The sequence below is a fragment of the Brachionichthys hirsutus genome, chromosome 19 (genome assembly GCF_040956055.1).
Source record: "Brachionichthys hirsutus isolate HB-005 chromosome 19, CSIRO-AGI_Bhir_v1, whole genome shotgun sequence".
NCBI classification, from domain to species: domain Eukaryota; kingdom Metazoa; phylum Chordata; class Actinopteri; order Lophiiformes; family Brachionichthyidae; genus Brachionichthys; species Brachionichthys hirsutus.
In genome coordinates this window covers 3,846,960-3,857,101 of record NC_090915.1, presented here as the reverse complement: position 1 = coordinate 3,857,101, position 10,142 = coordinate 3,846,960, and the positions used below count along the sequence as shown (strand labels likewise).

At 48.6% G+C, this 10,142-nt stretch overlaps 3 protein-coding genes across 3 annotated transcripts; 1 reads left to right on the top strand and 2 right to left on the bottom strand.

The window, feature by feature from the left end:
* Positions 1 to 182: 182 nt before the first annotated feature.
* On the bottom strand, positions 183 to 2,774 carry nudcd3 (NudC domain containing 3). The gene is made up of 6 exons (XM_068753084.1): positions 2,437 to 2,774; positions 1,746 to 2,050; positions 1,417 to 1,549; positions 1,204 to 1,347; positions 906 to 1,094; positions 183 to 725 (listed from the first exon to the last, which is right to left on the bottom strand). The coding sequence occupies exons 1-6, from the start codon at positions 2,632 to 2,634 to the stop codon at positions 615 to 617; spliced, it is 1,080 nt and encodes a 359-aa protein (XP_068609185.1). The 5' UTR covers positions 2,635 to 2,774; the 3' UTR covers positions 183 to 614.
* Positions 2,775 to 3,225: 451 nt separating this feature from the next.
* On the top strand, positions 3,226 to 4,593 carry mrps24 (mitochondrial ribosomal protein S24). Its single transcript, XM_068753239.1, has 4 exons — positions 3,226 to 3,271; positions 3,534 to 3,611; positions 3,849 to 3,960; positions 4,247 to 4,593. The coding sequence occupies exons 1-4, from the start codon at positions 3,236 to 3,238 to the stop codon at positions 4,528 to 4,530; spliced, it is 510 nt and encodes a 169-aa protein (XP_068609340.1). The 5' UTR covers positions 3,226 to 3,235; the 3' UTR covers positions 4,531 to 4,593.
* Positions 4,594 to 4,872: 279 nt separating this feature from the next.
* On the bottom strand, positions 4,873 to 9,645 carry gnsb (glucosamine (N-acetyl)-6-sulfatase (Sanfilippo disease IIID), b). Its single transcript, XM_068752912.1, is given in 14 exon segments — positions 4,873 to 6,036; positions 6,125 to 6,235; positions 6,461 to 6,571; positions 6,653 to 6,754; positions 6,845 to 6,948; positions 7,032 to 7,122; positions 7,124 to 7,151; positions 7,243 to 7,325; positions 7,412 to 7,579; positions 7,834 to 7,932; positions 8,033 to 8,098; positions 8,371 to 8,574; positions 8,896 to 8,955; positions 9,463 to 9,645. Coding segments are annotated over 14 exon segments (1,560 nt in total). The 3' UTR covers positions 4,873 to 5,886.
* Positions 9,646 to 10,142: the final 497 nt, after the last annotated feature.

Sequence of the window (10,142 nt, the reverse complement as noted above, 5' to 3'; positions counted from 1 at the left end):
TGCCAGATCTAGCAAGTTGAAAAAAAGTTTTTTTTATGTCAATGTTCAGTTGCTGCAATTCTGAATAAATGCAATAAAAAAAAAAAAAAACTACACATGATTTGAAGCATTTGATTCAAAATATTAATTTCCATCATGTCATGGGAGTTTTAAAATAACTGGAGTCAAAGACGGCCGCGTCTCACAATCATTTTATTTAAAAGGTTATCTTGACAAAACCACTCCCGACAATCCCACAAAAGGAGTGGATAAAAAAAACAAACATAAAATCGCTCGCTCTTTTTTTGTGTGCACATTTTCTGGTTTGTGCTACATTTGGAAGAAAACCTGGCTACTGTGAACATTTTGGAGAATTAGCACAAGAATAAGAATATAATATCAGCATCGTTCAGTCTGGCAGACGAGCATTCAGGCACGCGAGACTCATTAAATAAAGAGCAAAACAAAAAAAAGTATTTATGAGATTCAAACTGTCGAAACACGGACACGTCTTCGTCTTCGCCATCGCCTGCCCGTCAGAGGCCAACCCGCAGCTCCAGCGATGGGCCTTTTTCACCCGCTGACCTCGCCGCATGCGGTCACCGGATAATCGTAAAACGAGGGTCGTCTGCGTCTCAGAACTGCACAGCTCCGGGCGGGATGTCAAACATGGAGGGGTCGAACTGCTGACCTCTGAAGGGCGACCCTTCGGAGTCCCAGCCCTTCTTCAGCATCTCGTGAACCTTCTGTGGAGACAAGAGAGGAGAAACGCGCGGTTGACAATTCCAAGAGAGACCACGGCGACATCTAGTGGCGAGAGAAGACACACACGTACCACCGATCAAAGGAACGCTACACGTCGTTGCATTATTATTATTATTTTGGGTCTAAATCGGCGACTCTGCGTCTGAACGGCGGCTCCTCACCATCTCGTGACTCTGCGGTTTGCCCTGCAGCTTCTGGTGGTAGTCGAAGGCGAGCCGGTCCAGAACCGAGTGCTCGTCTTCGTCAACCGTCGCCATGGAGCGCTCGCGGTTGATCTTGCCGAGGTCGATCTCCTTCTCGCCTTTCAGCACCGCGTTCCACCAGACCTCGGAGGTTTTACTGAGCGACAGCTGGAAGCCAGAGACGTTCTGTGAGAGCACGTCTTTGGTGCTCCGGTGCGTTTCGCAGAGCGCCGCGGTCCCTCCGTACGTGTGTGTGTGTGTGTGCGCGTGAACTCACGACCACGCAGCTTCCCGGCTCCAGACTCCACAGGGAGGTCTCCGTGTTGATCCTGTGAGTGAGTTCTCCCTCCATCAGCGTTTCCTCTGCCGCTGCGCCGCTCACACGAACTTGAATGCTGTTGGGCTGCAGCTGAACGCTGACCTGAGGAGCAAAAGGTGAGAGACGGAGTGAGATTGTAGCATAACAAGACATCAGGCGGGGGAGGGTCACCTGCCGGCCCTTGATGATGGTCTTGGGCACCAACACCCGGACCTCCAGGTCAGTGTAGTCCTGAGACCAGCTGTAGTTTTCTCTCTGCGCCCCGTTGTAACTGTCGGGGTCGGACTGAAACGCCTCCTGACCCCTTAAATGCAAACACACAGTCATTTCCTGACGAGGTAACCCCCCCCCCCGTAGCGTAGAAACCGGTAAGTACAGATCTGGTCTGAGAACTTTACACCATAGAAACCTTCCGCTAATGTGAAAACAGCATTTTAGATTCGCAGTAACAACAAAAGATTGTGATTCATATCGATAAAAATGATCGTGGCTGTTCCTACCCTTCCCCCGACGTCCCGCCGGCTGCGGCCGCCTGCTCCTCCGGCGGCACCGGGACAGAAACCGGATCATTTCTGCAGCCGCTGTCGGGCCGAGGGCTGGACGGCGCCTCGGCCAAAACTTCCTCGACTTCGGCGGAGGGGCTGCCCGTCTGCGCCGCCTCTGCGCTCGGCTCTCCGGCCTCCTCAGCGACGACCTCCAGCTCCTGAGCCGCCGGGGGAACAAGCCGACCCTCCTCGCTCTTCTGCAGCTCACTCAGGCGCTTCGCTCTGTCCTGATGGGCCAACTTCTCAAACGCCTTAAACGTCTGAGGACGAATGAAAAGATTAGAACTGATGGAAGCAGGAACTCCACGCATATTGTTTTTGAGAGAAAGGCCGCCTGGTGACTTGAAACTAAGGGTTTCTGTTAATTGGTAGTTTTTAATGAAAAACTCTAAAATACAGTCGTAGCTTTACAGGTTTTAGCTACACTCCCATTCCTGACTAACTTAAGCAGGAATATTATTGTGTTGTGATCAGGATGACTTAAGAAGACTTCAGGGTTGTTTCACATAGAGAACATTTTTTGCATTCTGTGCTGTTAAACACGGTTTGTGGTCATTTTTGAGCCTTCGGTTAAAAATTTTGGATTTCAGAGATATTTGTGACAAAGTGAGTTTATTGATTTATTATAGAGAAATACTTGCTTTACCTTGTGCGCCATCTTCTCTGCCACACCGGCAGGGAACCCCATCTTGTCGTTGGGACTTGATAGCAGGCGATAGAAGTCCGTCTTACGGTACAAAAACCCAAAATAGACCTGTAGAAAGTCCTGGATGTTTCCAACGTGCTGCAGGATTCCCAGCAGAGCGTTGTCGTACATATCTGTCATCACCAGCGGCGACGCCATCGGGAGCTTCCGTCCTAATTTAACCTTTAAACTGTCCGAAACGACGGTTTAAGACGCCAAACAAGCGAGCTTGGTAAACAAACACAGACCTAAACACAAGTGGGGGAGTCGCTGTGTTATGTAGCGCAAAGCCTGCGACGCTCCTTTCACAGAAACAACACTTCCGGTCTTAATTCAAACTAAGTGCAGAGCTCGAACAAATGCGTAGATTTTTTAATAAATCGATCATAAATAAAGTCATATATAAACATTAATACACCACGTTTTACCGCCTGTGTGTTGTCACGGCGGTAAAAAATAACTTGTTCTCAATTTCTCGAACGATTACCCGTATTTACGACGTTTAATGTTTCTGTATCCGGTCGGTCCAGGCCAACAAATCATTCGGGTGAAACAGGTGTCGGACAAATAAAACGTTCCAGGCTACAAGAAAGGTTCCTTTCTATGGATAGTTTAAAAAAAAAATTCGCCTTTTTGATGCGAGTTGTAGTTATTACGGTCTTTTCATTTCAAACAATATGTTTAAACCAAAATATAGCTGATATACAAAACAAACGAGTTCCGGTCGTTCCATCCGCTCCTTCCGTCAAATCTTAAAAACATGGCGGCGTCCTTGGGCAGCTACGCGAGGCTACTGGTGAGTAAAATCGTGTTTAAACGTTTAATACATTTCTCTGAAGTCATGTTGGCTATGTAAACGCGCCCTTTATAATTGGTTTGTATCTTTTTGAGACGTGATTATTGATAGGCGTTAGCCAGCGCAGCTTTAGTATCACATCTGAATGTTTGACACTTCTTCAGTGCCTTTCGTTGATTAATAATGAAGGCACGTACAATTCTTAATGTTTCCTTTTCCACTGTATGAATCTACTGAAATGGTTCTCCTGTTTTCCCTGCAGAGTTCCATTATCCGGTCTGGCTCATTGTGCAGCTCCTCTGGAAGCAGAAGCCTCCATGTCACTGCAGTGTGTTGCAAGGTAAATGTTTTCCTCTGACATCATCGTGGCTCGATTCTCTTTATCCCCTGAGATGGGATTAGTCCCACTGCCAAACAGCAAATGAATCTGAATTCATCTGAGTTAGGAATGCATCTCCAGAAATGTCAGTCTCTTTTTGTTTTGCACAAAATTACTTGCATATCTGAGCTTGCGTCAAATTAAACAGGAATCAAAACAAAAAAATAATGTTATTACTGATGTTTGTTTGTTTCCCAGTCTTCCGCAGGTCGTATCCGAGGGGGAAAAGGTGAAAAACCTGTGACCTATGAGCAAGCACATCCACCCCATGAGATTGGCCACAGGAAAGGATGGCTGTCACAGAATACTAGTGAGTTCAACACCTTGAATAAATCCTAATCTCAAATATTTTATAGAATTTCTTGGATTGTGGGTAAAAAAAAAAGACTGCAGTGGTTTAATGTCTGCTGTCTAATCTCCATTCTTGTTGGACATGATCAAAACGTGGATAATTATCTTGGCTGAAATCACTAATCGATTCCTCTCAGAATTCATTTGATCCGGAAATCATTTCATTAACTTCATCAGTTCTTTCTCCCTATAGACGAGGTGCAGCATCACTTGAGGACCGACTCTCCCTCTCTGCTTTCTGCCAGGTAACCTCAAAGGAGAAGAGGGAGCGTCTGAACGTACAGTAGAGGACGTGTTCGTGAGGCGCTTCATGTCCGGGACCTTCCACGGCTGCCTGGCCAACGACATCGTCATCAAGCGGCGTGGCAACGTGATCATCGTGTGCGCCATTATGCTCCAAAGATTACCAGCAAAAAAGTTTTACTTCTTAATTGGCTACACAGAGTTAATACTGTCACACTTCTACAAATGTCCTGTCAAGTTAGAGATTCAGACCCTGCAGGACAAAGTGATCTACAAGTACCTCTGACGGAACGGAATTTTATGAAGCAAATTCACAGAATTAAAGGAAATAAATGTTTAACCGAAACCCTTGCATCGCCCAAATTCTTTTTTTTTAATGTCATTCTGCAGAAGGATGAATGGCAGAGAGGTTCGTCATTCATCTGGATACACATCGCTGGCTCTGAGGCACATTCGTCAAACGCAGCACAAAGACGGTCGCGTTGCCGGAGCGACGGTTCAATCTTGGTGTCGTTTAGTATCAGTCAAGCATGACCGACCGTCACAAAAACCTGTCCTGCATTCAACCAACCAGCTTCAGGGGAAAAGAGTGAGCAGTTGCTTTTTAAAATCCCCTCAACGCGATAAACTCATATGATTATCTTTTATTTAAGCAACACGTCTTACAAAGTTCCACATGGCAAGAATTCTTTTTTAAATCAGGGCAACAACATTCAGTTTCAAAGCCTTGACTTTGACTGTTGGGCCTGAGAAAGTTCCCTTGATGAATTCCTCGTGATCAACATGACAATCACTTCATCTTCCACTTAGGTAGTTCCACACAAAAGATTCCATTTAACACCCAGGTTATTTTAAAAAGTGCTCTTATCTCTGAAAGGATCTGACAGGTGGATGTTCTTGCCTTTGAACCGAGACGTTGGCCTGTCAAACACTGGCAGGTTTTTAATGCTAAAGCTACTTAGCATCAAAAATACTGGAAAGATTGTTTCTGTACAAAAAAAAAGGTCCAGGAGATATTTTAAACCTGCACGAAAAACAAAAATTACGTTTATAGTGCAATTTTTTCATGTGAGAAAACGACAGACAAAACTGAAATGTGAAGGAGACGAAGTTGCAAAGCAGCTCGAGAAGTCTGTCCCTTTCACAGAAGACATTTTAGACGTTGTTAGTAAAAACGTCAGAGTTCACTTTCTAGTGGAGCGTCGTCAATTATTTTTGGTAGAACACTGGGATGATAAAAAGAAAAAAACTAATCAAAAGCTACAAATTGCCTGACGATGCTGATGATGTGAAATTATGCTGTGCAGAAATACAACGGCAGCAGTCTCTGCACACGAATAGGTTTCCAGTACGAACTAAAGGTCAACTCGCAGCACTGAATCGACTTTAATGCAGCAGCACTGCAGGAAAAAAAGTTTGTTTTGCAAGGCAACAGAGGAGCTGGTTCTGTCAGGCTCAAGGGTCCGATGGGAGACGGGCCCGAATCAGAACCCCGCAACTCAAGCAGTCATTTATTGCGTCATTCAAACCGGAGAGATGGCAAAATGTCACAGCGGGGAAATACAATGGCCCTCTTCGGTTATCATACCTGCGGTAAACCGATCCCACATTCCACTGCAAAGTGAAATCGGCCCGTCTTTTTTCAGTCGCCGTGACGACAACTGTCGCCCTCGCAGGACTGGAGCTTTATGAGCCGCTGGTTCATTGCCTGGAGGACGGACGGGTCCACCTTCTTCACGATGTTCTCCAGCTGGTGAGGGTCCGCCGTCATGTTGTACAATTCTACAAAGGACTGGGCAGACGAAGAAGAGGAGTCGCTGAGCGTCACAGCCGCCCCCCCCGCCCCCCCCCCCCCCCACCGTGCATGTGAAGCACCGTACCTCGCTGTCTGCGAACTCGCAGTACTGCAGATTCTGGCCGCCGTCGACGGTCCTGACGCAGGCGTAGGTGTTGTTGTAGGAGTCCTCGCACACGCAGTCCGGGAAGCAGTGCTGGGGAACATCCAATCATTCGGTCGGCACGGAAACAAACAACGACCGGCGCCGGTTTCAACGCTAGAAGCGTCCTGTAAAAGGTTTGGGCTACGGGCGGACGGGACCAAAACTTTTTATTGTATTTCGGATATTCGTTTCCACGACAACAGGCTCTGGAGGACCCGACATGTCATATGTCTTATGGTCGAGTTTATTGTTGTTTTCCTTCTGGCAGATACTCACGGACACTCCGGGGCCGAGTTTGGGACAAGTCGGATCGCTTGTTGGACTTCCCTCTCCGGTGTACTCGATAAGGAAAAAGGGACGCGCGGTCCCGTTGCGCAGTGAAGGCGCCTGGTGGTCAGAAAAAGTGAAGTTAGCTTTAAAGACGGTGGGGGGGTGGGGGGTCAGAAAAACACGAGAGCCACGTCTGACCATCTGGGACAGGAACGACTGTCCGTCCACGTTGAGAGAGGACAGGTTGAAGCCGGAAATGTCCAGTAAGGTGGGGGCCAGGTCGATATTCAACACTGGAGCCTGAGGAGCCAATAAACGCACAAATGATTAATAAAATGTCAGAAACAGCAAAAAAAAAACAAAAAACAAAGGCGAGTCTGCGTCACCGACCGGCAGCGTCTGGCCCGGCTTGATCCCGGGACCGCGGACCAGGAGCGGGATCCGGATGTCGAATTCGTACAGCTGCCTCTTGTCGATGGGCAGAGAGAACTGGCCTGTGGACGGACACGGCGGCGCCTGAGAGGCAGCGAACAGCAGGTCATGTGACCTCCAGGCCGGCGGCGGCGGCGTCACACACCTGTGTGGTAGCCGTTATCCGAGGTGTAGAAGACGTAGGTCTCGTCCAGCTCCTTTAAACTGTCGAGCTTCTTCACCAGCATCTCCACCATGGTCGTCCACCGACAGCAGGGTCTGCCACCTGGGGGGGGGAGGGGGGGGGGGGGGTGGGGTCATGTGAGTCGCCCGTCATGTTAACGAAGCGTTTCCGAGATGCTCGGCGGCGGTCGTACCTCTTCCTGAAGACGTCATCCAGGAAGTCGACGGAGCCGTTCGACATGGGGCTGGGGGGCTGACGCAGCAGCCAGTGTTTGTCCTGAAGCACAAGCAGAGAGTCGCTGGGACAAAAAAAAAAAAAACGCTTCCAAGACGCGTTCCTGTTCGACAAGCACGCGGACGAACCTTCCCCGGTTTGTCGAAGCTTCCGTCTCGAGGCGCTTTGACGTCGAGGAATTCTTTCTGGTACTGGGGGGCCGCCGTCCAGGGGGCGTGAGGGGCTGGAGGGCACAGCATCAGGAAGAACGGATGCTGAGGACTTCTGTTGTCCAGGAAGTTCAGAGAGCGGTTCGTCTGGAAGCAGGGACGGGCCGAGACGGAATCATTGGCAGATTTCATATCAGAGAGCGCAGACCTCCGCCAAGCAGCTCATTCTCACGGAGACACAAAGCAAAGCGGCTTCTGACGTTCCCGCCCCACAAGCTGGTCGATGATTAACGTTTCACGCGGTTTACTACATTTCTACGAGCTCGTAGCAGCTGATCCAGGTTCAGAGTGTCTCCGTCCCATAACGCACGGGACGCCGGCGCCGCCGAGCCGATACGCACCATCAGGTCCGTGAGGTAGTCGTCCTCATAGCGCTCGCCGTGCTTCTCTTCTTTGCCGTTGACTGAGAGCGTGTAGTTGTAGTACTGCGAGTTCCCAACCTGCGATGGTTAAGACACAGCAAACGCCGTGACAACATGCGCGGATTTTATTTGTGTGTGTGTGTGTGTGTGTGTGAGTGTGAGAGAGAGAGAGACTCACCAGGGCGTGCCATTGATCCCAGCCAGGTGGAACATGGCCGACACCTCCGACCGCTTTCTGTCCGTACTGATGGCAGGAAAAAACAACAACATATATATATATATGTTTTTAAAAAATCCGTAATTTTATGGGTAAAATAAGCATTTTTATAGCCTAAGAAAAAAAGAACTGTTTCAAAATAATAACGTAAAACATATATTACAACACGTACCCGGTACTGCAACATTTAAAATACAGTACCGGTACAGTACTGTGCATAATGAAGGAGATCTGGGTTCAGGAAACACAAAGAGCCACCTTGACCCCTGACCCCTACGTGAAAATTTGCAGGACCAAACCTGGTTCAGATACTTCCCAGCGAAGAACGTCTGGTATTTCTGCTTGCTGAGGAAGACGGGGAAGGCCCCCGCCTCGGGGCCTTCCTGCCACGCCGAGCTGGAGCAGTTTCCCGACAGGCTGTTGTTTCTCACCCCGTGGTTGTGGGGGTACCGGCCGGTCAGAATGCTGCTTCTGCTGGGGCAGCACAGCGGCGTGACTGTAAACTTCACGGGGGGGGGGGGGGGGGGGGGGGAACAGTCGCCCATTCAGTTCCAACAGCTGAAATATAGAACTCCATCTTCTGCAGGGGTCACGGTGGCGCACAGTTAGCGCAAGAGTCGGCGGCGTAACCCCAACCCCACTGTGTGAACCTGGACAAGATTGACAGTTAAATGCCCCCCCCCCCCCTGTTCCCCCCCCCCCCCTGTTCCACTATTACCTTAAACGTAGTGGAGTAAATGCACAAAGAGGCACGAGATGTATAGATTCAGGTACGTGTGATTGTACCGAGTACTCTTCTACTCGGTCTGTGTAAATGTACTCACGGCGTTGACAAACGTCGCTCCCGCGTCTCCGATGAGCGCCTTCGTTTTCTTCATCGGCGTCTGCAGAAGAGAAACAAAAATGTTTTAACATTAAAACCCATTTATGGATTTAAAAATCAGTTAAAAATAAAAATCAACTCCAATTCACTTTTGCTTTTCATGGTTGGTGTATAAAGATACCGAGAACAATCTAGAACCTTTTGATGATCCAGATCAGCGTGTGGACGGTGTGAATCCAGTTAGGAGGGGATTGAGCTGCTTGGCGGAGGTCTGCGCTCTCTGAGTGCTTTTTTTTTAACATCACAAATAATTAATGGTTTTATGGATTCAGCAGTGAAAAGACTTCCTTTATTTACCTTTAGCAGCACATAAACAACACCATTAATTTGTACAGCTCAGGTTCACGCTTCCATCCATATTACATGTTATAAAAGCGTTACTAAAAGCTTAACGCTGACAGGTGTGGACCTAAAGGTGTGTGTGTGTGTGTGTGTGTGTGTGTGCGTGTGTGCGTGTGTAGCCTGTTTAAGATCAACACAGGTGATTCAGCCAGTGGGGTCGACTCACCATCCCCCCCAGCACAAGATCCTGGTCGTCGACGACGATCAGGAGAATGTTGCTCGGCTTAGCACTTGGTTCTGGTTGCGCGCACCTGGCGCAGCAGGTGAGCAGCGCCAGGAGCGTGAGGGCTGCGGGCGGCCCCCCCCGCCGGGTCCCGGTCGCTCCGGATCGGATCCCGAGTCCTGTCATTTGGGGCTCCGTGGAACGCAGACAGGGTTGGATTGATTATGTGCGTGACTCGGTGAAGTGGAAGGTTTGAGGAAGTGAGCCGGAGTCATCTGACCGGAGGGGGGCGTGACGACGCACAAAGGCTGGAGCGGGGCGTCATCACCGCTGAGATCAGGACTAAAGTTAAATTCACATTATCATTAACCTGATAAAATAACGATCTAAATGTTTGATACCTCTTTTAACGTCGTATGGATTCAGAGTAATCAGGCAAAATGGGTACTTTTACCTTTTTTTATGTACTTTTACCCTAGAAAAGTATCTATCTTCTGTATTTATTTAAATAAACCTTAGATTATTTTCTAAATGTGGCTCCCAGATCTTTTAATAAAACGTATGAAACCAAAAATAACCTGTCATTGTTTACATGTCACGAATTGAATTAAAGTGAAAATCAGTGATCCCCTGTGGCCCCTCCCCTCCAGAGCCTCCTCAACCCCCCCCCCCTGCTGGCCCCT